At 54.2% G+C, this 25,578-nt stretch overlaps 3 protein-coding genes across 18 annotated transcripts in view; 2 read left to right on the top strand and 1 right to left on the bottom strand.

The window, feature by feature from the left end:
- The window catches only part of SEMA4B (semaphorin 4B), a 39,427-nt gene extending 29,898 nt beyond the window's left edge, over window positions 1-9,529 (top strand). For both annotated transcript variants that reach the window (XM_027068082.2, XM_027068081.2), the window contains exons 5-15: window positions 885-983; window positions 1,587-1,698; window positions 1,982-2,095; window positions 2,231-2,382; window positions 3,461-3,642; window positions 3,781-3,931; window positions 4,833-5,043; window positions 5,125-5,240; window positions 5,504-5,670; window positions 7,536-7,621; window positions 7,847-9,529. In XM_027068082.2, coding sequence (XP_026923883.1) covers window positions 885-983; window positions 1,587-1,698; window positions 1,982-2,095; window positions 2,231-2,382; window positions 3,461-3,642; window positions 3,781-3,931; window positions 4,833-5,043; window positions 5,125-5,240; window positions 5,504-5,670; window positions 7,536-7,621; window positions 7,847-8,589 — 2,133 coding nt within the window. In that variant the 3' untranslated portion in view covers window positions 8,590-9,529. The remainder of the gene's footprint in view (window positions 1-884; window positions 984-1,586; window positions 1,699-1,981; window positions 2,096-2,230; window positions 2,383-3,460; window positions 3,643-3,780; window positions 3,932-4,832; window positions 5,044-5,124; window positions 5,241-5,503; window positions 5,671-7,535; window positions 7,622-7,846) is intronic.
- Window positions 9,530-11,001: 1,472 nt separating this feature from the next.
- CIB1 (calcium and integrin binding 1) lies at window positions 11,002-14,756 on the bottom strand. Its single transcript, XM_027068096.2, has 7 exons — window positions 14,536-14,756; window positions 14,359-14,393; window positions 13,239-13,347; window positions 11,961-12,111; window positions 11,691-11,809; window positions 11,526-11,614; window positions 11,002-11,259 (listed from the first exon to the last, which is right to left on the bottom strand). The coding sequence occupies exons 1-7, from the start codon at window positions 14,584-14,586 to the stop codon at window positions 11,238-11,240; spliced, it is 576 nt and encodes a 191-aa protein (XP_026923897.1). The 5' UTR covers window positions 14,587-14,756; the 3' UTR covers window positions 11,002-11,237.
- A 131-nt stretch (window positions 14,757-14,887) lies between these two features.
- On the top strand, window positions 14,888-25,174 carry GDPGP1 (GDP-D-glucose phosphorylase 1). 15 transcript variants are annotated; one of them, XM_053223539.1, is made up of 8 exons: window positions 14,888-15,272; window positions 15,506-15,581; window positions 17,947-18,162; window positions 18,277-18,387; window positions 19,612-19,783; window positions 21,696-21,752; window positions 22,099-22,149; window positions 22,895-25,174. In XM_053223539.1, exons 7-8 carry the CDS (start codon window positions 22,111-22,113, stop codon window positions 24,062-24,064), a joined length of 1,209 nt encoding a protein of 402 aa, XP_053079514.1. In that variant the 5' UTR covers window positions 14,888-15,272; window positions 15,506-15,581; window positions 17,947-18,162; window positions 18,277-18,387; window positions 19,612-19,783; window positions 21,696-21,752; window positions 22,099-22,110; the 3' UTR covers window positions 24,065-25,174. The 15 variants fall into 15 exon arrangements, with proteins under 15 accessions (XP_053079514.1, XP_053079515.1, XP_053079513.1 ...); XM_053223540.1 differs by lacking the exon at window positions 17,947-18,162; XM_053223538.1 differs by lacking the exon at window positions 17,947-18,162 and having other exon boundaries at window positions 15,506-15,635.
- Window positions 25,175-25,578: the final 404 nt, after the last annotated feature.

Raw genomic sequence — 25,578 nt, 5'->3', positions numbered from 1 at the left:
ACTCTTGGTTTCGGCTCCGGTCACGATCTCACGGTTCATGAGACCGAACCCTGTGTCACGCTCCGCGTGGTCAGTGCAGAGCCTGCTTGGGACTCTCTCTCCCTTCCTGTGCCCCTCCCCTGCTCTCTCTCCCTGTCTCTCAAAGTAAATAAACTTTAAAAAAAAAAAAAAAAGGGGGAAGAGTCCCTCTGGCTGCCATGGTGGAGAGTGGTCTCCTTGGGGCAGGGGCAGAGGGAGGGAGACCAGACCGGGGTGGTACCAGTAAAGGGAGTGAACAATGGTCAAATTTTGGATGTATTTTGAAGATGGACCCACCAGGATTTCCTGGTGGGGAAATGGGAGGTGTGAGGGATGAGTTGGGGCTGACGGCCGTGAGCTTTGGAGCCTGAACAGCTGAGGGGGAGAGGTCTGAGAGGAGGAAGTTTTGGGGGAACGACAGGATGCTTGGTCGGAGACACCCGTCAGACACCCTTACAGAGGCAATCCATCAGTCTGGGGTCCAGGGTCCTGCTCTGGGCTGTGGCTTCCTCACGAGGTGGTGGGGAGGACCAGAGGTTTTCCCCGAGGTTCCAAAGAAGACCCTCAGGGGCCAAGACAGCGCAAGAGGGAGGGATCCTGTGCCTTCACTCTCAGGCTGGAGAGAAGTTTCCGGAACACAGATCTAGTGGAGCCCCTGGGTTCCCCTCCAGTGCACACTGTCCGTGGTCCTCAGTCTACCCTGCCCTGGGAGGCTGCTGGGTTCTCTTTTGCTCTGGGATTTGAGGAGCACCCGAGAGCAGAGGCTTTACCCACCACGCCCCCGCCCCCACCAACTGGTGGTGAGGGCCTGGCGGTGCCCCCTGGTGGCATGCTTGGGCCTGACAACCTCCTCCCTCCTCCCCCAGCGCGACTGTCAAAACTACGTCAAGATCCTCCTTCCGCTCAACAGCAGCCACCTGTTCACCTGCGGCACAGCAGCCTTCAGCCCCGTGTGCACCTACATCGTGAGTGTCCCCCTCCGCGCCAGGAGCCGTTCTCCAGCACCGATCCCTGGTCAAGGGCAGGACCCAGGGCCAAGCTTCTAGGGAACAGTGGGCTCTGAGAGCCCTGAGGCCCCGCCCCACATCTGGTGGCCGGGTTGGCCTGCAGGGGGAAGGAGGGGTGCCTGTGAACACCCTGGCTGACCCAGGACACCACCCCTTGCTTCCTCTAGCCGTCCCCTGCCCTCACTCCGCTCCGGAGCCCACCTCGTGCACCCCTCCTCGCACACACTCTTGCGTTTCTGCTTTTCACCCGCCTGTGGCGGAGGGCGGCACTTTGAGGCAGCGGGTTGCAGCACGGGAGTCAGACATGCCCGGGTGTGAATCGCATTGCTGCCCTTCGAGTCCCGTCTAGTCTCCTCTGTGGCCCCTGGGGCCGGTAGGGCCCACCACACAGGGCCACTGCCAGGCGGTGCCAGCACTGTGCCCCCGGTGCAGAGATGAGGGTGGTCTGCCTCCCACCTCTCCCCCCACAGAGCTGCCTTCTGGGGCACACCTCCCTCCTTTCCCTCCAGGGCCGCGGGCTCCTTGGTGAGCCCCTGAGCTCTCCTGTCTGCTTCCCTGCAGAGTGTGGAGAACTTCACTCTGGCACAGGACGAGGCGGGGAACGTCCTCCTGGAAGATGGCAAGGGCCGATGTCCCTTTGACCCCAATTTCAAGTCTACGGCCCTGGTGGTTGGTGAGTGTTGGGGGCAGAGTGGCAGGATGGGCTCGCTGAGGCTCCATGTGCGGGGCGGGGGTGGGGGGGTGGCCCCCAGGCCTGAGCTGGTGGGTTCACGCCATGCTGATTCCCAGGGGGCACGGGGCGACCCTTGGCTGCCCTTGCTTTGGCTGTTCCCAGTTGCCGCTCTCTTCCCTGTCCACCTCAGGCGCGGTGGGCAGTGCTGGGGTCACTCCGGGCCCTGAGCAGGCGGAAGGGGCCGTGCCGAGGGGCCATTCCCATGGGAACGTTCTCTTGGCAGACGGTGAGCTGTACACTGGAACAGTCAGCAGCTTCCAAGGCAATGACCCGGCCATCTCCCGGAGCCAGAGCCTCCGCCCGACCAAGACCGAGAGCTCCCTCAACTGGCTCCAAGGTGAAGTCCTCCCCATGCACCCGGTGGGCAGTCCCCGGAGCCCAGGGAGGGGCGCGCTCTCCCTGCAGGGCCGAGAACACTCTCCCGCCTGTCCGGGATGCCCGGGCTGACTCCGTGCTCCCCGTCGGCCCCCAGACCCAGCGTTTGTGGCCTCAGCCTACGTTCCCGAGAGCCTGGGCAGTTTGCAGGGGGACGATGACAAGATCTACTTCTTCTTCAGCGAGACTGGCCAGGAGTTTGAGTTTTTCGAGAACACCATCGTGTCCCGCATTGCCCGCATCTGCAAGGTGAGGGACGGGCCGCCCCGGAGACCCCAAAGGCTCCTCGGGTACAGGATCAGGAAACGCCAGGAGATGGCATCTCCTGTCCTCCAGGAGGAACAGCTTGGCTAACTGCTTTCCTCTCTCTCCTTTTAAATGAGAATAGCTCGTAATGGTTTTTTTCCTACTTAAGAAAATGTGGAAATACAGAAAAGCGTGCACAACAGTCACTTACAAGGTCAAGAGGCAGCGGACCATCGCGATCCAGAGCATAGTCTCAAACCAGGCTGCCTCGGTTCAAACCCCACTGGGTCCTGTGACCTTGGGCAAGTCCCGTGCCCTCTCAGCGTCCTCGTCCGTTCAGTGATGTTGCGTGGGTAAAACCCATCCACAGAAAGCTCTCAGGAGCGTGGTACGCAACAACTAGATGTGGACCGGGTTAGCGTTAGAACCCTGCTGCCTCACCACAAGTGACCACGCTGTTAACGTTTTAGAACGCCCCTTGGGAATCTTTTTTTGTATGTGCGTAAATATATACGTATTTGCGTTATTAAAACACCGCTTACAAAGCAAGAGTTCTACTGTAATGCGGGTATTTAGGTGTTTGCTGGGAATCGTGACCTCTTTCCCTGCGTGTAGGCAGACCCCTCTCTGTTTCTGGCTGTTCCACAGTGAGGGAACCGTCCTTTACTCGGCCGGCCTCCTGGACATTGCCATCAAGTCCTCTTGATTTGATTTATTTATTTTGTATATTTAAAGTTTCTTTATTTATTTTGAGACAGAGAGACAGCACGAGTGGGGGAGGGAGAGAGGGAGAATCCCAAGCAGGCTCCGCACTTGTCAGCGCAGAGCCCCTGTGCGTTGCTCGAACTCACGAACCTCAGGATCACGACCTGAGCCGAAGTCGGACGCTCAACCGACTGAGTCCCCCGGGCGCCCCGCTTCTTGCTTTTAAATGGAACTCGGCCCCAGCCGAGTGGCTTCCCAGGGTCTGGGTCAGCTACCACTACCACTGGGGAGGAGCCGCAAGGGGCACCAGGCTCCCCCTGCCTCCCAGCCCCCGCCCAGGCTGAGCCCAGTGTCTCTCTCCCTCCCCCTCCCCCAGGGTGACGAGGGTGGCGAGCGGGTCCTGCAGCAACGCTGGACGTCCTTCCTCAAGGCCCAGCTGCTCTGCTCGCGGCCCGACGACGGCTTCCCGTTCAACGTGCTGCAGGACGTCTTCACGCTGAGCCCCAGCCCCCAGGACTGGCGGGACACCCTCTTCTATGGGGTCTTCACATCCCAGTGGTACGGCCCCTGGGGACCTAACCAGAGATGGGACGGCTGGGGGGTGACGGGACTGGGGCCCAAAGCCGGCCTTGGGGCTAAGCCGGCCTCATGCGGAGCCCCGGGGCTCCTGGGTTAATCCAGCCATTTCCACGGTAGGCACAGGGGGACCACGGAGGGCTCCGCCCTCTGTGTCTTCACCATGAAAGACGTGCAGAAGGCCTTCAACGGCCTGTACAAGGAGGTGAACCGGGAGACACAGCAGTGGTACACTGTGACCCACCCAGTGCCCACACCCCGTCCCGGAGCGGTAAGTGCTGCTCTCTGCACCCGGGTGGGGTGCGGATGACAAAGGTCCCCACACCGTGCTGGGCTCCTTGGGCTTCTCTGAGCCTGTTTTCTTGAATGTGGGGATAAGAGCCAGGCCTGCTTGTCTTACTGGGTTACACGTGGCTACAAATGCTGGAATGCCGTAGCCCTATCTAGAGTGAGCAGGTGTGTGCCCATCGGGACACTTAGCGCACGCTTCTGTCATTGTCCCTGCACGCACGTCTCTCCCCTGCCCAGCTGTGAGCTCCTCCTCTAGCTGTTGAGTGGCGAGCGGCCCGGCCGCGGGGATATCGTCCTTCTTTCCATCCAGCTTAATAGGCTGCCCATAATGGCAGCCTATTGCCATTGGACCTTGAAACAGGGATTTGAGTGCCGGGGGTTCATAAGGGAGGTGATTCAGGAAGCACCGTGGGGGAATAGGAAAGCCAGAGGAGGAAGCAGAGCCAAGGGAGGGCGTCCCCGAGCTGTCACCGTCGTGGGCACCTGGGGCCCTGGGAGGGCACCTTCATGCCCCCCCGCACTAGGAGACCCTGGTTAGCCTAGGCTTCCTTCCGGCACTGGTGAAAGGTTGCTGAAGCAGCAGAAGCGTGGCATGCTTCCTGAGGCCTGGGGGAGGGCGAGGGGCCTGGGCAGGGAGGGGAACCCTGCCGGCCAGGGCCCCTGGGTACCCCACACCCAGGCTTCGCCCCGGGGCCTCCCGATCGGTGTGCTGGCTCCCTGCAGCACCGCGGGTGACGTGCAGTGGCATCTGCAGGGCGGGCGGGTGGCCCTGCCGTCCACCGCGGGGGCAGGGCCTGGCAATCCTGGCGGTGGCCACGCGGTTCCCGCCCTGCTGGCCGCTCTAAGCGGCACCGGCCTCACGCCGCCGCCTTCTCCTTCAGTGCATCACCGACAGTGCCCGGGAGAGGAAGATCAGCTCGTCCCTGCAACTCCCAGACCGTGTGCTGAACTTCCTCAAGGACCACTTCCTGATGGACGGGCAGGTCCGCAGCCGCCTGCTGCTGCTGCAGCCCCGCGCCCGCTACCAGCGCGTGGCCGTGCACCGCGTGTCCGGCCTGCACCACACCTACGACGTGCTCTTCCTGGGCACCGGTAAGTGCCCACGGCGGGGCGGGCTCGGGCTCGGGGGACGCGGCTGTGGGGCTGTGGGCCTGAGCGCTGTCCGTGTTCCAGGCGATGGCCGGCTGCACAAGGCGGTGGGCGTGGGCCCCAGGGTGCACATCGTTGAGGAGCTCCAGATCTTCTCGCCAGGACAGCCCGTGCAGAACCTGCTGCTGGACGCCAGCAGGGTGAGCTGGAGGAGGAGCCCGGGGAGCACGCCTGGGTGCCCCTCGTTACCGATAAGTGGGCCCCAGCCAGCTTCTCCCTGGCGCCTGCAGGATGGAAAGTTCCAGTCTCGTGGCATGAGCCAACGGAAAGTGGGGTGCCCGGGGGCGTAAGAGGAGGCCCCCTGGGGAGTGGCTCTGGTGGGCACGCGAGCCAGGTGCAGCTGTGCGAGGCGGCCCTGGCCGCCCGTGCCCGCCTCTCACCCCCCCGCCCCGTGTCTGTGCAGGGACTGCTCTACGCTGCCTCCCACTCAGGCGTAGTCCAGGTGCCTGTGGCCAACTGCAGCCTGTACCAGAGCTGTGGGGACTGTGTCCTCGCCCGGGACCCCTACTGTGCTTGGAGTGGTTCCAGCTGCAGACACGTCAGCCTCTACCAACCTGAGGCGGCCTCCAGGTGAGAGCTTCTGCAGGCCCTTCCCATTGTCCCATTTGTCCATCCTGTGCCCTTGCCCTTGGCCTCAGAGTACCTTCCACAGGCCCTCCTTTTTTTTTTTCTTTTTTTTTAAACATTACCCTTCTGACTCTCAAAAGGGTTCTGGCTTAGGCAAGAAATTATGTTTGCCTTACCCATTCGGTAGTGTGAAGTGTCACAGCAATGAAAAATTAGCGTACAAATTTTTCTTTAACAAAAAATAAGGGCTACGCAACAATCCGTTAACAAAACCCATTAAAAATGGCTTTCAAGAGAACGAAGGTTGTAAAACGTTCATACGGAAAACCTAAAAAGTGGAGAGAAGCGTAAACAAAATAAAAACTGTCGCTAATCCCACCACCTAGAGAGAATCCCAGTGAGATTTTGATGGAAATATAGCCTCCCAGACTTTTCTCTATATATGTAAAATACAAATACACATGTTTTATTTATTTTAATTTTTTTAATGTTTTTTTAAGAGCAAGGGGGAGAGAGAGAAAGAGCGAGGGCGAGAGAGAGTGCTAGTGGGGGAGGGGCAGAGAGAGAGAGAGGAAGCTAGAATCCGAAGCAGGCCCCAGACTCCGAGCTGTCAGCACAGAGCCCAACGTGGGCCTCAACCTCAACAAACTGTGAGATCATGACCTGAGCCGCAGTCGGACACCCAACCAACTGAGTCACCCAGGCGCTCCAAAATACATGTATTTTATTTTATTATTTTTTAATGTTTTAATGTTTATCTTTGAGAGAGACAGAGACAGAGCATGAGTGAGGGAGGGGCAGAGAGAGAGGGAGACACAGAATCCGAAGCAGGCTCCGGACTCCGAGCTGTCAGCACAGACCCCAACGTGGGACTCGAACCCACGAACCTGAGATCATGACCTGAGCCAAAGTCTGGCTCTTAACTGACTGAGCCACCCAGGTGCCCCTACATGTATTTTAAATAAAGATGGAATCTGTCCCCCTTGTAGTGACCTTGCTTCACACACATGGAGACCTGGTGCTGATTTTATATTTCAGAGAATCACATACGAGTACACATATGTCCACCTGGAAGGATGCACCACAAATACTCCCCATCACGGCTACCAGATGGTGGGTTGTGTGTGGCTTCCGTAGTGTTTTCAGGCTTTGTACTTGGTTGAGTTTTTAGGTTTTCTGAGTGTATCAAGAATGACTTTTAAGGGGCTTCTGGGTGGCTCAGTCGGTTAAGCGTCCAACTTTGGCTCAGGTCATGATTTCAAGGTTTGCGAGTTCAAGCCCCGTGTCAGGCTCTGTGCTGACAGCTCAGACCCTGGAGCCTGCTTCAGAGTCTGTGTCTCCCTCTCCCTCTGCCCCTCCCCCACTCGTGCTCTGTCTCTATCTGTCTCTCAAAAATAAATAAAACCATTAAAAATTTTTATAACAGGTTAGAAAAAAGGATGACTTTTATTTTTTATTACGTTTTATTAAAGTCAGTGCATGTGCATTAAGACAGACGGACCCATGCATATAGATCCAGCTGTCCTTCCAGATGTTTTCTAAAAGCTCATACTGCTTTTGTAATTCAGGGGAGTGTGACGGTAACTTGTATTTAGAATAGATAATGTATAAACAGAGGAGGTGCTGGCTCAGAACCTGCAGGTGGGGAATCAGCATGGGGAAGCTGCCTTTTTACTCCTGCTTTGGTCCTGGTGGTCCCTGAGCCCCCCTAGGCCCTTGGCCAGGCCTGGGTCTGCAGGGCCACGTGACGGCCTGGCTGCACTGAGGAGGGCGGGGGGGGGGGGGGGGGGGGGGGGCGGTTGCGGGGAGGGGCAATGCAGGCTCACAGTGGTTTCCTGGCTTATCCCAGACTGTCTCTTGGTCCCCAGGCCGTGGATCCAGGACATTGAGGGGGCGAACGCCAGGGGCCTCTGCAACACGTCCTCAGCCCGGCTTCCGGCTCCCGTACTAACAGGTAAACTGCCCTGTCCAAGCTGGAGAGGTGGGGGCCAAGTCCGCTGAGAAGCCTTCTGCAGGCAACGGTGGGTATAAATGCCCTTCCTTCTGTCCACGTCCCAGACTCAGAGTCCCCCGAGTTTTCCATCATGGTACAAGGATCACAGTCCAGGGAGAGGCGGGTGAGCTCGGGGCCACCGTGGATGCCGGGCCCCTGCTCACCCCGTGCGTCTTCTGTCTGTAGGCGAGAAGCCGTGTGAGCGGGTCCAGTTTCAGCCCAACACGGTGAACACGTTGGCCTGCCCCCTCCTCTCCAACCTGGCCACCCGGCTCTGGCTCCACGACGGGGCCCCTGTCAACGCCTCGGCCTCCTGCCGCGTGTTGCCTACTGGGGACCTGCTGCTGGTGGGCAGCCAGCAGGAACTGGGGGTGTTCCAGTGCTGGTCGCTGGAGGAGGGCTTCTGGCAGCTGGTGGCCAATTACTGCCCAAAGGTAGCAGAGGACCTGATCGCGGACCGAGCAGACCGGAGCGGCGGCGTGCCCGTCGTCATCAGCACGTCGCGGGTGAGCGCGCCGGCCGGCGGCAAGGCTAGCTGGGGTGCGGACAAGTCCTACTGGACCGAGTTCCTGGTGATGTGCGCGCTCTTCGTGTTCGCTGTGGTGCTCCTGATTTTATTCTTCCTCTACCGGCACCGGGGCGGCATGAAAGTCTTCCTGAAGCAGGGGGAGTGTGCCAGTGTGCACCCCAAGACCCGCCCTACAGCGCTGCCACCTGAGACCCGGCCGCTTAACGGCGTAGGCCCCCCTAGCACCCCTCTCGACCACCGAGGCTACCAGGCCCTGTCAGACAGCCCCCCGGGGCCCCGCGTCTTCACGGAGTCCGAGAAGAGGCCGCTCAGCATCCAGGACAGCTTTGTGGAGGTGTCCCCGGTGTGCCCCAGGCCCCGGGTCCGCCTGGGCTCTGAGATCCGGGACTCCGTGGTATGAGAGCTGACTTCTAGAGGAGTCCACCTTGGCTTCAGAGGCCGTGAGTGCTAAGAGGGGGTCAGCCGGGCCTCCGCTTCTCGCGGAACACAACTGTGGCGCCCGACCCTCGGGAGCGATGGAGCGGGCCACGTAGCGAGGCCCCCTCCGACCCACAGCCGCGGCCCCGGAGGTCCCAGCTGAAGATGGGGGCCTGTCTCGATGGACAGAAGAGCGCTCCCTGTGTAAACTGAGCCCTTTGTTTAAACAACGGAAAATGTGAAACAGGAGTGAGGAGGAGACAGCCCAGAGCCCCAGGCGCGCACGCAGCCCCTCCCGCAGCCTCAGCCTCGGAGGCGTGGGAATTCGCCCAAAGTGGTTGTCTGAGACAGAGCTGGGCACCCCCACCGGCTGGCCTCTTCCACCTTCTGCCTTAGCTGCCGCCACCGGCTGCCCCTGGTCTCTGCCGAGGCAAGGGCCGGCTCGGGCTCCGTGCGTCCTGCCTCGACGGCTGGCCGGCCCTTTACAGCCATCATCCCATCACCTCAGGGACCAGGGGGAGGGGGGGGTGCCACACCGCCCCCGCAGCCGTCCCAAGGCCCTGGGCTCCGGCTCACCTGCTGGACCTTTCCAGCCTGTATCAGGCTGTGGCCACGTGTGAGAGGGGGCAGCGCGAGCCCGGGAAAGAGTTTGTGACGATGGACGCCTTTCTCTCGGAAGCCTGCCTTCCTCCACCCCAGCCTGCAAACCTGTGTCCCTTTTCCCCACATCTACCCCAGACTCCCCCCTAAACCTAGTCCTCCCCAGAGTCCATCCCCTGTACCTTGCCTGCCCCCATTCTAAGGTATATGGACACTGCCCAACACAGGGGCCCTGAGTTTATGTGGGTTTTATATTTTTTTTTAATGAGATGCACTTTACTTTTTTTTTCTTTTTTAAAATAAAATCTAAAGAATAGAAACAATCATGGCCTTTCCTCTTAAAGGACTGTGACTTAAAAAAAATTTTTTTTTAATGTTTATTTATTTTTTGAGAGAGACAGAGTGTGAGGGGGGAGGGGCAGAGAGAGAGGGAGACAGAGAATCCAAAACAGGCTCCAGGCTCTGAGCTGTCAGCACAGAGCCCAACTCGGGCTCAAACTCATGAACGGTGAGATCATGACCTGGCTCATGACCTGAGCCACCCAGGGGATCCTACTTTTTTTTTTTTTTTTTTAATGTTTGTTTATTTTGAGAGCGAGGGAGAGAGAGAGCATGCACACATGCACACAAGAAGGAGAGGGACAGAGAGAATCCTAAGCAGGTTCTGCCCTGTCAGTGCAGAGCCTGATGCAGGGCTCAAACTCACGAACTGCAAGATCATAACCTGAGCCAAAATGGAGAGTCGGGACACTCCACCCAGGCACCCCAAAGGACTGTTATTTTTTGAGGTTGGTCTAGTTCTCTGAGTTCTGAAAGGTTCTGAACCTCCTCGTTCCAGGGGCTAGTGGGCCAGAACCAGCCTGGCCTGGCTAACTCCATCTCTCAGTGGAGTATGGTCCTTAAGGTGGGAAGTGTAATGCCCTGATGGGTTGGGGACAAGGAGCTCATTTGCTTTCCCTCAGCCCCTTTACTCTGCACCTTCCCCAGTCCATTCAGGGTGACAGCACAGGGGATCAGGGGTTTTGTCATTTTCTTAGTTTTCAAAATTTTTTTACGATTTTTTTTTTGTGTAAAAAAGTTTTTTTTAACATTTTATTTTTGAGAGAGAAAGAGTGCGAGTGGGGGAAGGACAGAGAGAGAATCGCAGAATCCGAAGCAGGCTCCAGGCTCCGAGCTGCCAGCACAGAGCCCGATGCAGGGCTGGAACTCATGAACCGTGAGATCATCACCTGAGCCGAAGTCGGACGCTTAACCGATGGAGCCACCCAGGTGCCCCAAAATTTTATTTTGAACGATCATACAGTAAAACTGATGTTTTTTTTTTCTTTTGGCACACAGTTGTGTAAATTCTCACACGTGTAGAAATTCATGTAACCACCACCACCACCATGAGGATACAGAGGGGTTCCATCTGTCCTGCTACCCTTTATACTCACACCCTCAGTGGAGGGTGGGCCAGGTGAGCTACAGTCTCACTTCCTCTTGCCCCTTTAAAAAACTTTTTTTTCATGTCTGTTTATTTTTGAGAGAGAGAGAGAGCAGAGGAGGGGCAGAGAGAGAGGGAGACAAAATCTGAAGCAGGCTCCAGGCTCTGCACAGAGCCCGATGTGAGGCTTGAACCCACGAAATGCAAGATCATGACCTGAGCTGAAGTCGAAAGCTCAACCGACTGAGCCACCCAGCCCCCCACCCCCACCCCCACTGGCCCTTTAAATCCTGTTGTTCCCAGTATGAGCAAAGGTTCCTGGAAGTCCAGTCCTGTCCCATACCTGTGTTTCTAGTATCACGCAAAGGGTCAAAACATCTACACCTTTATTACAGATTAGTAGAACACAAATAGAGCGATGACAGTGACAGGAGAGGCCCCGCCATGGAGGGCCTTCCCCTGCCTGGAGCAGGACTGCACAGTGCCAGCTCTGGGCTAGGCCAGCTCAGCCGGCCCTGGCAACACAGGCACGACCTCGGCCACAGCTCAGCAGTGGAAAGGCTCTTGGGCAGGGTGCTTGCTGGGACACATGGCTGTGGCTCCTGTCACAGGACAATCTTAAAGGAGCTGAACAAGAGAAAAGTGGCTCGGGTTTTCTGCTGGAAGAGGAGGGGAGACACTAAGCCCAAACTTACCCACATCTTCCCTAAGACCCTTTGGAATGGGCTGACCCACGTCTGTCCGTCCCCTTTGGAAGAGCTGCCCTGAGACGCTGAGAGGAACTGGGGCCTTCTCAGCCCGGCTGCCACCTCCCATCCCAACATCCCAGGCCCAGCTGCAGCAGGCGGGGACCCAGGGGTAACCAGAACGCAGGCGGACCATGACCCTCATACCTGGCGAAGTCTGGTGAGCGGGAGATGACGTGCTGGAACTCTGAGAGGTTGATGGTGCCATCCCGATCGATGTCGGACTCTTCCAGGATCTGGGAAAGGACAGCTTCAGGCCAGGTCCTAGCCCTCCCCTCCCGCTCCCTGGCCCGGCCCGGCCCGGCTACTCACGTTGTCAATGAGTTGTTTCATCTCTGAAGCACTAAGCTGCGTGTCCTCGCCCGGGCCCGTGAGGCAGTTCACGAGCTGGCTCAGGTCTTCTCGGTTCAGGGTTCCATCATCATCGAAGTCTATGGACAGACGCAGGAAGCCAGAAAGAATGTGGTCAGTGTGAGTTCCAAGGCCCCACAGAGACCCCCGGCTCCCGAGCAGGAACACCACCACCAGGACCATGTGGGAGCAGGCCGTGTCAGGCCATGCCAGGCTGCTCCTGGCCCTCACCGAAGATGCGGAAGGCATAGTGGGACTTGAGGTCTGGAGTCGCTGTGTCACTGAACACACTGAGGAGGTCCAGGAAGTCCTCGAAGCTCAGGCTGTCCCTCGCTGGCGATGTGGAGAAGACTCTGCAGATTCGTTCCTTGAACGGGTTGGCCTAGGCAAGAGAGCCTTCTGTGAACACCATGGGATGTAGCCCAGGTCACACACTCCTCAAACCCTGCCAGGAACTGGAGGGAGCAGGTCACGGTACCATGAGCTTGGGCTCACGGGAGAGCATGCTCAGTGTTTTGGGACCAGCATGGAGGGTGGGAGAGCCAACTGACTGAGGAAGGGACAGGGACGGCTGTAACCGAGTCAGTTTGACCCAACAGCAGGCCTAGGGGCAGAGAAGGAAGATGAAAGCATCCTAAGCAGAGAACAAGATGGGCTGGTTACTATAAAACACGTTTACTTGAACACTCACTGTGTTATAGGCACCAGGCCAGGCCCTTTGCCTAAAAATTTTCACAGCAACCCTGTGGAGAGGCATTTGGCCTCTGGAATAGAGCTTCTCAAACCTTAATACAGTAACTTAACTCCTTTTATTTATTATTATTTTTAGGCTTATTTAGAGAGAGACAGACAGACAGACAAAGCTAGAACAGGGGAGGGACAGAGAGAGAGAGGGAGAGAGAGAGAATCCCAAGCAGGCTCTGCACTGTCAGGACAGAGCCCGATGCAGGGCTTGAACTCACAAATTGTGAGATGACCTGAGCCAAAATCAAGAGCGGACGCTAAACCAACTGAGCCACCCAGGCGCCCCTCAACTCCTTTTAAAGGACAAAACTTAGGGGTGCCTGGGTGGCTGAGTTGGTTAAGCGGCCAACTTCGGCCCAGGTCATGATCTCACAATCCATGGGTTCGAGCCCCGCATCAGGTTCTGTGCTGACAGCTCAGAGCCTGGAGCCTGCTTTGGATTCTGTGACTTGCTCTCTCTCTGCAACCCCCCCCCCCGCCCCCCTGTCCTGCTCATACTCTATCTGTCTCTCTCTCAAAAATGAATAAACATTAAAAAATAATAAAATTAAAAAATATAATAAAGGGCAAAACTTACTTGACTCTCCAATAATATGTCCAAGAATCCCAGTTTGAAAAACACCATTCTAGTTAATTCCACTGGGTGATTTTGATAAAGCCCTTGTCCCCAGGAAATTGGGACTAAATGGAGGAAAGACCAGAATGGGGGACTAGGGACCACATGATCTCAAGATGAATAGCAGAGGCAGGGTGGGAGACTGGCACCTTGAGCTCTGGAAGGCTGAGGATCTGCTCCAAGGACACTCGTGTGTGCAGTGACTCCTCCGTGCTCCGGTGCTCCTGAGGAAGCAGCTCACAAAACCGCCTGTGGGCTCTGGCAGAAGGAGAGGAACCTGTTGGCAAACCTTCCTGTGTGTATCACATCCCCACTCCTTGCCTTGCTACCCATTATAAACCAGGTGACAAGCTAAGCCATATACACAGAGCTTCTCAGCCATCAGGCATAAGCCAAAGGGAGATATGTCACAAGACTACAGGCTGGGAGTCCATTCATGCAATGGGTATTTACTGAGGGCCTACTGTGTGCCAGGCACTGTACTGGGACTGGCTCTAGAGCTCCCAGAGGGATGGTGAGGGTGCAGAAGGAGCCAGCAGTTGGCCCTGAAAAACAGTGAGAAAAGAGTAAAGTCGAAACCTCACTTTCATTTCACTCCAGGGATCTCCAGCTCCTCAAAGCCTTCCATTTTAGCAGCTACCTAAACGATCTCTTCCTCCGCCCCCAGCTCCTTCCCACTGGGATTATTTTTGCCAAGAGAAGCCAAGGAATCGCCCCACTCAAGCGCCTTCACCACAAAAAGCTGGCACACGGCTAGGAAGGGGTTTCCAGCCCGAATTCAAATCCTCTCACTTGGAGCGTACTCTTAGGCAAGTAAACAAACTTTTCGGAAACCTGATTCATTGTCCCCGCACCTCCCTCCTAAGGATTGAATTAGGTAATATAGGCAAGCACTTCGCACAGTTGCTGGCGCACGACGAGTGCTCAATAAGCGTTAACGGTTACTGTATATATTCAGGTCAAGTTACGAGGCGCCGGGCTCCCGGTAGGCGAAGTCCGCCGAGCCCCCGCCGGGCTGGGGCAGGAAGTTCGATAACGCAGGAGCCAGGGAGCGCAGGCCCCGGAGCGCCCAGCCCGGGCGGAGGCTTCGAGGTGGCTCTGCGGTGCGCATCGGGGCCCCCCGAGCCGGCGGGGAGGGCTCGCGGCCGGGGCGCGGGCACCTGCTCGGCCGCGGGCCCCGTCCCTCCCCCTGGGGGACCCTTTGTTAAACAGAGCCCCCCGAAGTCGCCTCTAGAAGATCCGGGAGCTGAGGTTCGAGACGGCACTTACAGGAGGATCTCCTGCTTGGTCAGGAACGTCAAGTCCTGGAAAGCAAAACGGGAGGGGTTCAGCGGGCCTCCCGGAGGCCGCGCCCGCCCTACCGCCCGCCCCGGGAGCCAGCCCCGGGACCCCGCTCCGCAGCGCAGGCCCGTGCGCAAACTCCCCGGGGACCGGCGTCCCGCGCACCTGGTACTCGGCCAGCAGCTCCTTGGACAGGCGACTGCCCGAGCCCCCCATCGCCGCGCCGCACGCAGAACTCCGCCAACTCGTCTCGGGGCGCCGGCAACTTTTTCACTTCCGCCCTCGGGCCGCGTCACCGCCCCGTTCCCGCGGCAACCGCTCCTGGGGCCACCGCCCCCGGGCCCGCCCCCTCCTTAAAGCGCCCAGGCGCTCCCGGCCGGGTTCAGCGGGCCCGCTTCGGGAGGTCCGCGGCTAGCTGGAGGCGGGGCCCGGAGCGGGGCCGGACGCTCCGGGGGCGGAGCCCAGCCCGCACGGCCCCGCCTCTGAGGCGGACGGGGCGGGGCCCGCCGCGCGCGGGCGTGCAGACTGCGCATGCGTTCGACACGCCACTGCCTCGCCATGGCTGGGATAGGAGCTTGCGGCGAGTGTCGCGTTGCGTCTGGTTCAACTGCAGTCGGTGATGGCGGAGGCTTTGGGTGCGGTCCGGTAGGGGCATCAGGGAAGTACCTGGTGCCTGGATATCCGGGAAGCCTCGAGAATCGCTACGTGGCCGAAGGCTGCCGGCCAAGCATCCGCTCGGCGAGGGCTTTTTCATTCAGCTCGTACCACTGTGCCCTCGCCGCACGTGTTGCAGCCCGCATGCCACCTCCAGAAATCACAGAACCTTGTGGCCCACTGAGGCTGTACGCAGAGTGCCGGGAGCCGTGCTTAGTGATCTTCGATTTTCACAAGGGCCCTGCAGGGTAGGTTCCCATTTTACAAATGGGGAGAACAGATCCGGTGCGGGGGGGGGGGGGTCCGTGACTTGTCTAAGCTCCATTTTGAAAGAGGTCACCCCAGTCTAAGTCTCTTTTCACGGCTCTCCATGGCCATACTGCTTACTCCAGCCGACGTGCTCTCTTCTGACCCACGTCGCTTCCAGAGGCGGTAAGGACCGAGGGTGACCTGTTTGCTCTTGTCCCCTCTCAATCTCTAGGAAAACGCTTGGCAGGTAGAAAGCTTCAACGAATTGGATGCATGCATGCATGAACGAACCTACACTAGTCCAGAAGGTGAGGATTACAGGTTCCTGAGAGGAGGAGGTGGGAGTTTTCAGCTTTATTGAGGTATAATTGACACACTTGTTGGAATTCGTTCTTGACTCTCCTGATTTATTCTGCTTGCTGACTTTTGTGAAGTCTAAGCCTGATCATGTTGATTTCAGCTTAAAACTAATGATTAAAAACCAGTCTAGGACCCTCTGAAATCTGACTTCAGCCTCTGTCCCTTTCTCTTGGCTTTCTGGGCTCTCAGTTCCTCTTCCATCTTAGCCTCAGGGAAGCCTTTCCTGCTTCCCTAGACTAGGTTAGGAATCTTATACTTACAGAATCCCCAGAGCAGTTTATGTTGACTTGGCTTATTTGTCTGTAAGCCCCGTGAGGAGCTAAGAGAATTGCGATCTACAGGATCTGAGAGGTGGCAGTTGTTGAGTAAATGTTGCTGAGTGACTTCCCCAGCACTGAATAAGGCCTTCATCTATCTGAGAGTAACTTTAGTAAGACTCACTATATCAGCATGTGAGTCCCACCATTGTGGAAATGTTCTCTTCCAAGAAGCGGGGCTGCAGAGCAGTGAGAACACCAAAACCAGTCGAGGTGAGTGGAGTGTAGCCCAGTCCCAACCTGATCATCCTGACAGTAGGCTGGCTCTTCCTGTGCAAGAAAGGATTTTTCGGGCACCTAGGTGGCTCAGTTCATTAAGCATCCGACCTCAATTCAGGTCATGCTCTCGCAGTCTGTGAGTTCGAGCCCTGCGTTGGGCTCTGTGCTGACAGCTCAGAACCTGGAGTGCTCTTCGGATTCTGTGTCTCCCTCCATCTCTGCCCCTCTCCCACTCATGCTCTGTCTCTCTCTCTTTCTCTCTCTCTCTCTCTCTCTCTCTCTCTCTCTGTATCTCAAAAATGAATAAACGTTGAAAAAAATTTAAAAAAAAAAAAGGATTCATCTTTGGGTAGTAAAAGGATAGACAGGAAACAGGAAGCTGTCATAGTGTCTCCTGTACTAGACTGAGGGGAGGGAGCACTGGCCAGCCAAGGCCAGTCCCTGGACTTCATGGTGAGACTATCTCTTCACAGTGAAGATGTGGAAATAGGCCCTGTGCCATGGTGACCATCAGTGACATAGATCTCCCAGCCACCTCACTTGGTGCTAAGCCCTTCTTTGAACAGCCTTCTGATTATAATGTTGCTTCCTGGTACATTTTTATATAGAGGAGGGACTATACTGATTAGCCAATATGAACATTTTGTGCCGTTTGGCACGTTTTTCATTGTAAGTTATTAAATAGGCGTTCTGAGCCTGGTCAGCATACCGTCCTGCCTTGCCTGATCAACTCTTGAAACAGTGTAAAACCTGAGTTGCTGATAATGCTTTTAATAACAATAGCTTCTAGGGGCGCCTGGGTGGCTCGGTTGAAAGTCCGACTTCTTGGCTCAGCTCATGATCTCGTGGTTCGTGAGTTCAAGCCCCACATTGGGCTTGCTACCATCAGCCTGTCAGTGAGGAACCCAGTTTGGATCCTCATCCCCCTGTCTCTCTGCCCTTCCCCTGCTTGCACACGCATACGTGCTCTCTCTCTCTCTCTGTCTCTCTCAAAATATAAATTTTTTAAAAAGTAGCTTCTAGTGTTTCCTGTGAAATTATTTTATTTATTTACTTATTTATGAGAGAGAAAGAATCTTTTTTTAAACAATTTTTTTATATGTTTTATTTTTGAGAGAAAGAGAGAGCACAAGTGGGGGAGGGGCAGAGGGAGAGGGAGACACAGAATCCGAAGCAGGCTCCAGGCTCTGAGCTGTCAGCACAGAGCCCGACATGGGGCTCGAACTCACAAACCGTGAGATCATGACCTGAGCCCAAGTCAGATGCTTAACTGACTGAGCCACCCAGGCGCCCCAAGAAAGAGACAATCTTAAGCTCCACACCCAGCACGGAGACCGATGCAGGGCTGGATCTCATGACCTTGGGATCATGACCTGAGCTGAACCACCAGGCTCCCTTAGTTGAATCTTTTTTTTTTTTTTTAAAGTTATTTTCAGGGGCGCCTGGGTGGCTCAGTTGGTTGGGCATCCGACTTCAGCTCAGGTCATGATCTCACAGTCCGTGCGTTCTGGCCCCACGTCGGGCTCTGTGCTGACAGCTCGGAGCCTGGAGCCTGCTTCAGATTCTGTGTTTCCTTCTGTCTCTGTCCCTACCCTGCTCATGCTCTGTCTCTAAATTTAAAAAAAATTTTTTTTAAATTTTAAAGTTATGTTCATAACTACTAACTCATGGATTTGAATTCCATTTTTTTGTTGTTGTTGTTGTGGTTGTTTTCCAGGACATTTATTTCCCTGCTTATAATACTATTTCTTTCTTCCTATTTCCCTTGGGACATTAGATAGGATGGCCACACAAGCTTTCTCTGAGGCAGTGACATTTGATCTGAGACCTGAAAAAGCCAGCCATGTGAAGAAAATCTGGGAAAAGTGTGTTGTAGGCAGGAAGCACAGAAGACACCAAGGCCCTGAGCAGGAACAAGTCCAGTAAGAGTGAAGAGCAGACAGAGGTGTGAAAGAGAGAGGCACAGCTAAGGTTTGAGAGCCCAGAGCCCGCGGTGAGGAAATGGACTTCATTCTCAGGGCTCAAGGTCACATTCCTAGTGAATGCTAGGGCTGGAATTCAAGCACCTCGTCAGCCTGTAAAACCTAATCTCTCACCTTTGTCCTAGGATGATACCCACCTCACAGACTCGTCCAGGTCACTAGAGAAAACTTAGAACGTGCCTGGCGCAAGATAGACGTGCAACCGGTGTCCCCTTTCTCCTGGTTTTCCTATAAAGGTTTGATCCTGTCACACGCTCACTACTAATTGATCACTCTAAATTATTCTTCTTTATTCGTCCATAATGCTTTTTGCCTACTGGTTCACTTTAGTGTAAATATGACCAAATGCATTTTCTATTGATTCAACTGATCAGTATATCTTTACTTGTATTTTTAGCCCTCTGGTGTCATCTTAGCCCTGGGTCCTTTGTCCTAGCCCCTGGCTTTACATGTTATTCCAAATTTGTATCTCGCCCACACCTTACCCTTGACCTCCAGGTTTGACTGTCAGCTGTCTACACCATGTCTCGGATGCCCAGGTTCCTCCTGGGCTCCTCCTCTTCAGTCCTCCCGTTTTCTAATCAGCCTGTGCCCACCCCCCACCCCACCATCAGCTCCACCAGCTCTGTAAATGCCACTGCAGTGTACCTTGTCCCTGAAGCTAGGTCCCTCCTACGTCTTCCCCGTGCCTCAGTGCCCCTAGCCAGCCTGTCCGCGGGCCCTGTTGGTTGGGCCCTGCAGGCAGGGCCCACGTCCCCTGCTCCTCTCCATCTGTTGCCACCTGTGCCAGCCAGTCTGCCTCTTCGCCCACCTGGCCGTCAGGGTCGCCTCCCGAATGGTCCCCTTCCGCTTTGCTCCCCTGCATCCACTTCCCCCACAGCATTTGGGAAAAAGATTTATAAAGTATCAGATGGTCCTTCTGCCTAGAACCTCCCAGGGATTTCTTTTTCCATTTAGAATAAAACCCAAGCTCCTGACCATGATGCATAAGGCCCTACAGCTAATCTGGCCCCTGCCTTCCTCTCCAGCCTCATTCCACCACCACCACCACCACCACCACCTGTTGGCCATGTTCTAGTTAATAGTGGCTTCCTTTCGCTCTTGAATAGACCAAGCACCTGCCTGACTCAGGACCTTGGACTTGCTATTTCCTTTCCTAGAATACACTTTCCTCGACTCTTCATTGCAGGGTTTTTCTCATTCTGCGTGTCTTCACTCTGCTGTCACCTCAAAGAGCTGAGCCCTGCCCTATTATTGAAGTCCGATGCCCTGATCCCACCTTTTGGTTACCGTCTCTTGTATCATGTTTATTTCCCACAGAATACTATCACCGTGTTCATTTTGCTTGTTGTCTGACTCTACCACAGGATATAAATTCTATGACAATAGGGACCCTTTTTACCTTATTTGCTCCTATGTCCTCATTGCCTCATATGTAGCAGTTACTTTTTTTTTTTTAGGTAGGCTTCATGCCCAGCGTGCAGCCCAACACTGGGCTTGAACTCAGGACCCTGAGATCAAGACCTGAGCTGAGATCAAGAGTTGGACACTTAACCAGCTGAGCCGCTCAGGTGCCCCTGTAGTGGTTACTTTAAATAGTTGGATTTTGTGGCTCAGCTGAACATGGAGGAGGTGCGTGGAAGAGGTGCCCCCAGAATATCGGGAGTGGGTGTGAGGTGGCCGTTGACCCTGAATAAATGAATGAAGGAGAGAGTAAGCGAATAGTCTTAAGTATAGCTCAAATAAATAGCAAAGTGTTGGATTTCTTAAATCTCTTCTGAGACTCACTTAAAATTATTTTTAATTGTGGCAAAATATGCATAAAATTTCACATCTTGACTTTTTTTAATGTTTTGTTTTTTTTTTTTTAATTTCTATTTTTGAGAGAGAGAGACAGAGTGCAAGCAAGGGAGGGGCAGAGAGAGAGGGAGACAGGATCCGAAGCAGACTCTAGGCTCTGAGCTGTCAGCACAGAGCCTGATGCGGGGCTCTAACCCATGAACCCTGAGATCATGACCGGAGCCAAAGTCAGACACTCAACCGACTGAGCCCCACAGGTGCCCCGATGTCTTAACTGTTTCTAAGTGTATTGTACGGTAGTGTTAAATATACCACATTATTGATTCTTTTCATCTTGCAACAGTGAAACTCTGTACCATTAAACACCAAAAAACTCCCTCTTCCCTCTCCCGGCCCCTGACAGCCACCATTCTACTTTCTGTCTCTCTGAATTTGGCTGCTCTCAGTACTTAATATAGATGGGATCATATGGTAGTGTTCATCCTTTTATTCCTGGCTTATTTCACTGAACATGACGTCCTCCAGGTTCATCCATGTTGTGACGTGTGCCAGCATTTCCTTCCTTTGTAAGACTCAATAATCCTCCACTGTGTGAATGTACCACATTTTGTTTAGCCTTTCATCTGTCAATGGACACTTGGGTGGTTTCTGCCTTTGGCTGCTGTGAAAAATGCTGCTATGAACACAGGTGTACAAATGTCTGTTTGAGCCTCTACTTTGAGTTGTAATCTCTACACTCAATGTGGGGCTCAAACTTACAACCCCAGGATCAAGAATCACATGCTCCAGGGGCACCTGGGTGGTGTTTGACTTGGGCTCAGGTCGTGATCTCATGGTTCGTGAATTGGAGGCCCATTTAGGGTCCTTTGTCCCCCTCTCTCTCTGCCCCTCCCCCGCTCATTCTCTCTTTCAAAAATAAATTAAAACGGGGGCTCCTGGGTGGCTCAGTCGGTTGAGTGTCCGACTTCGGCTCAGCTCATGATCTTGTGGTCCATGAGTTTGAACCCCTCATCGGGCTCTGTGCTGACAGGTCAGAGCCTGGAGCCTGCTTCAGAGTGTGTCTCCCTCTCTCTCTCTGCCCCTCCCCTGCTCATGGGCTCTATCTCTTGCTCTCTCTCTCTCTCTCTCTCCTCTCAAATAAATAAATTTAAAAAAAAAGATTTGTTATTGTGGTGGGAGGCCTGGGTGGCTCAGTTGGTTAACCTTCTGACTCTTAATTTCACCTCAGGTCATGATCTCACGGTTCATGGGTTCTAGCCTCATTTCAGGCTCTGCTATGTTTCTCTCTCTCAAAGTAATCAACTTAAGAAAAAAAAAAGACGTTATTGTGGTAACAGCATAAGATTTACCATCTTAACCATTTCTTTTTTTTTTTTTAATTGTCAAATTGGCTAACATACAGTGTGTAAAGTGTGCTCTTGGTTTCTGGGGTAGATTTCAATTTTCTCATCTACAAAATTGAAATTCTAGACCTATTAAGCTTGACCTTTTTTTTAAGTTTATTTATTTATTTTGAGAGAGAGAGAGAGTGCACGTGTGCATCTGTGAGCAGGAGAAGGGCAGAGAGAGAATCCCAAGCAGGTTCTCTGCATCAGCTCAGAGCCCTTGAACTGTGAGATCATGACCTGAGCCGCAATCAGGAGTCAGACACCTGACTGAGGCACCCTGGCGCCCCTGAACTAGACCTTTGGTATGTGATTTTGTATGTTTTTTAATGTTTCCTTTCTGTTTCATTAGTATGAAGTTTCTGGACCAGAAGAGCTGAGGAAGCCCAAACTTGAGCTGAAGCAACTCTACTGAGGTAAGCCTCCTTGTGAGGTCCTGTCTGAGCCAACACCTGGGTCCACAGGGCTCCAAGGGCCGCGTGGGAGATGGGAGACAACCATGCATTTCCCCCTTGAAGAATCAACCCTGGTGCTTACGCACGTCCACACCCAAATGGCTCTCTACGTGGCCATTTGGAATCACTACTGAACAGTGGAAAGGCTGTTCTTGTAAAAGGAGTGGTCAGCTTTGAAACCTTGGCCATTCTTATACAAAAGAATGCTGTTTCAATTTTCTCTAGGGCCCTTTGATAATGTATCAAAAGCCTGAGCCATGCACGGGCCTACTCTGACCCAGTAGTTTATTGTGATTTTATCTTAAAGGAAAATAAAAACATGTCTGGAAACAGATACACAGGATGTTCGTTGCAACAGGTATGAAATTAGCAACAACCTATATGTATAATTAAGATTGGTTAAAAATCGAAGTTCATCTATATATGAAAATAAGGCTGAATGTAAATGGTGATTTTTTCCCCCCAGGTGTTGGAATCAAGTGTTGTATTTTAGCTCTGTTTGCTTCTCTACTCAAGAAAGTTGACAAGACGCTTGGGTGGCTGAGTCAGTTAACATCTGACTCTTGATCTCAGGGTCATGAGTCCAATTCCCACATTGGGACTTGAAAGAGAGAAAGAGAGCCCAGGTTGTGCCTTGTGACTGCCACCTGGGTGGCTCAGTTGGTTAAGCCTCCTACATGGGGTCAGGTCATGATCTCGCAGTTTGTGAGTTAGAGCCCCACGTCAGGCTCTGTGCTCAGAGCCTGGAGCCTGCTTCGGGTTCTGTGTCTCTCTCTCTCTCTTGGCCCCTCCCTTACTCACACTCTGTCTCTCTCTCTCAAAAATAAAAAACAAAAGAAACATAAAAAAAGGAGGGGGAGGGAGAAAGTTTATTCAATATACGTAACTTTTAGAAAAGAACATGTATATTTTAATGCAGCAAAAATGAATGCTAACGTGTAGGCGATGGAATCATGAGTGATTTCGTGTTTTCGACATCTTTTCCCAAAGGCATCTATTAGTTTTGTAATCAGAACAAAAAGTGAAATTTCTTTGAAAATAAAAATACAATCTCTGGAGATGGGTTAGCATCATGTATCTTTCACCTCTTATGACTGTTACAGGTCAGCCCCATGGCTGTTCCACACGATTCACACGAGACTTCCTATTTGCTGCCTCCAAACAGTAAGGACTGGGAAGGGCATGGCATTCCTGACTTTGTCTACGGGCAGGAGGAGCTGGTGCTGGAAGGGATTCAGTGGCCGAGGGACGCGCCTGGCCTCCCGGAGGACTCCGTACCACCGTCTCGCTTCGACTCTGTGCTCTGCTCTGCCTGGAGGCAGCGGGTGGAGCTGGGGCTGTTCCGCTACCGCCTGGGGGAGCTGCAGACCCAAACCCTCCCCGGTGCCGTGGGTTTTGTGGCTCAGCTGAACGTGGAGCGAGGTGCGCAGAGGAGGCGCCCCCAGAGCATCAGTAGTGTGAAGCAGGCGTTTGACCCTGCACTGTTTAACTTCAACAAGATCCGGCCAGGAGAAGTCCTCTTCCGTCTGCTCCGGGAGCCCGATCTGCCAGGCGCTCCCCAGCAAGAGGACATCCTCGTAATGATCAATGTCAGCCCCTTGGAGTGGGGCCACGTGCTGCTGGTGCCCGAGCCCACCCGTGGGCTTCCCCAGCGCCTGCTGCCCGGTGCGCTGCGGGCCGGGGTCGAGGCTGTGCTGCTGAGCTCACACCCAGGCTTCCGCGTCGGCTTCAACAGCCTGGGTGGCTTGGCCTCAGTGAACCACCTCCACCTGCACGGGTATTACCTGGCCCACAGACTGCCTGTGGAGGGAGCACCGAGCGAGCCCCTGGACCCCGGGGGGCATCTGCACCTCCTCCAGGCCGTCCCAGTGCCCGGCTTCCTCTTTTACACTAGCAGGCCGGGGCCTGACTTGGAAGCCTTGATAGGCAGGGTATGTCGGGCCACCGACTATCTGACTGACCGCGAGATCGCCCATAATTTGTTTGTGACCCGGGGGGCCCCACCTGGAAAGACATCACCCTCCTCGGCTCTCACGGGGGTCCGAGTGATTCTGTGGGCCCGGAAGTCCAGTTTTGGGGTAAAGGAAGGCGAGGCGTTCAATGTTGCCCTCTGTGAGCTGGCCGGGCACCTCCCTGTCAAGACGTCCCAGGATTTCAGCAGTCTGACAGAGGCCGCTGCTCTGGCCCTCATTCAGGACTGTCTGCTGCCCCCCGCCCAGGCAGAAGAGGTCCAGGCAGCGCTAGTGGCCTTGATAGCCCAGGACGAGCAGTAATCCTTCCGGAAGTATTTATTTTCTACCCGGTCTAAGTCCCTTTCCAGAAAGCCGTCCACAGGGTCCACAGGGGTCGTTTGGGCATTTCTGTGACTGCCTTCTTACCTGTCTCAGCCTAAGGGGACGGGTAAAGAATTGACAAGTGGCCTCTTTAAAGAGAAGAAACGTTAGAATAGACCGAACAAATGAGCCTTCGTGATGTATCTGCTTCTCACCTTCCGTCTTGGACAAGCCTCAGGGATGTCAAACCTGTCACTGAGAAGGGAGTATGCGCAAGAGTTCTGTACTCCTGACTTTGTATCTGGACTTTTCCCTTCCGGGCACGTCTTGGCAGTGATAGTTCATGTGCCTCTGGCACTGTGCCCTCGTTTCCTCTGCTCTCGCTTCTCTGCTTATTCTCCCATTGTCCACCCCCCACTGGTTATCATTTCTTCATCCCTCCCGTCTGTTCGGCCCTGCTTGCAGCACCTTCCCCTCCCAGGCCACCCTTGAATTTTCCTCCAGCCCTCAGCCCTGAGTTGAATATTCCTCATCTACATCATAAGGTGTCCTCACAACTTGAGTACCGCCATTTAACACTTAACAGACGAGGAGCTGGAGGTTGACAGGTTTTGCAACTTGCCCAAGGCCAGATAGCTCTCCAGGAGTGGAGTGGGGACTGTAACACGGGGGGTCAGGTGCCAGAAGCCCGGGTTGTGCCCTTGTGACTGCCTCTCTAGGCAACTGCTCCCTTAATGGTGTCGTCCTTAGCAGTTGACAGGCCAGGCGCTGAGCTGAGGTTCCCGTCCCTGGATAGTTGGCTTCCTCTGTTCAGGCCTGTATGAAGCTTTTACGTAGAACTTTCGGTGTTTTATATCCCAAAAGATGTTATAAAGTCTCATTGAGATAAGGCAGAATATGCACAAGTAAAAGTCCGTAAGAAGAACAGTTTAGGGGCGCCTAGGGGGCTCAGTTAAGCGTCTGACTTCAGCTCAAGTCATGATCTCGCAGTTCGTGAGTTCGAGCCCCGCATAGAGCTATGTGCTGACAGCTGGGAGCCTGGACCCTGCTTCAGATTTTGTGTCTCCCACTCTCCCTCCCCTGCTCATTCTCTCTCTCTCTCTCTCTCTCTCTCTCTCTCTCTCTCAAAAATAAATAAACATTAAAAAAAATTTTTTTAGGGGCGCCTGGGTGGCCCAGTTGGTTAAGCATCTGACTTCAGCTCAGGTCATGATCTCACAGTTCGTGAGTTTGAGCCACACATCGGGCTGTCTGTTGTCAGCACAGAGCACCTTTCGGGTCCTCTGTCCCCCCTCTCTCTCTGCCTCTCCCCTGCTCACTCACTGTCTCTAAATAAATAAATAAATATATTTTTAATTTTGTGAAAGAACTGTTTAACATTTAAATTTAAATATTACATGTTTAACATTTAAATTCCTATAGAATTTGGGTCGGCTTCCTCTTTTTAGCACCTTGCCGTAATTTTAGCTTGTGCTTCTTTCTTTCTGCAAGCCTTTGCCTGTGCAAACTCCAAG

Source organism: Acinonyx jubatus, chromosome B3, assembly GCF_027475565.1.
Source record: "Acinonyx jubatus isolate Ajub_Pintada_27869175 chromosome B3, VMU_Ajub_asm_v1.0, whole genome shotgun sequence".
Lineage (NCBI taxonomy): Eukaryota > Metazoa > Chordata > Mammalia > Carnivora > Felidae > Acinonyx > Acinonyx jubatus.
This window is presented reverse-complemented; position numbering and strand designations above follow the sequence as displayed.

Coding starts and splice junctions, on each gene's coding strand:
- GDPGP1 (XM_027068089.2), top strand. CDS start 22,111: ATGTCTGGAAACAGATACACAGGATGTTCGTTGCAACAG. Junction 22,150..22,894: donor CAGGATGTTCGTTGCAACAG/GTATGAAATTAG, acceptor TGACTGTTACAG/GTCAGCCCCATGGCTGTTCC.
- CIB1 (XM_027068096.2), bottom strand. CDS start 14,586: ATGGGGGGCTCGGGCAGTCGCCTGTCCAAGGAGCTGCTGGCCGAGTAC. Junction 13,348..14,358: donor ACCAAGCAGGAGATCCTCCT/GTAAGTGCCGTC, acceptor TCCTTCTGCCAG/AGCCCACAGGCGGTTTTGTG. Junction 11,615..11,690: donor TGAAACAACTCATTGACAAC/GTGAGTAGCCGG, acceptor GTCCTTTCCCAG/ATCCTGGAAGAGTCCGACAT.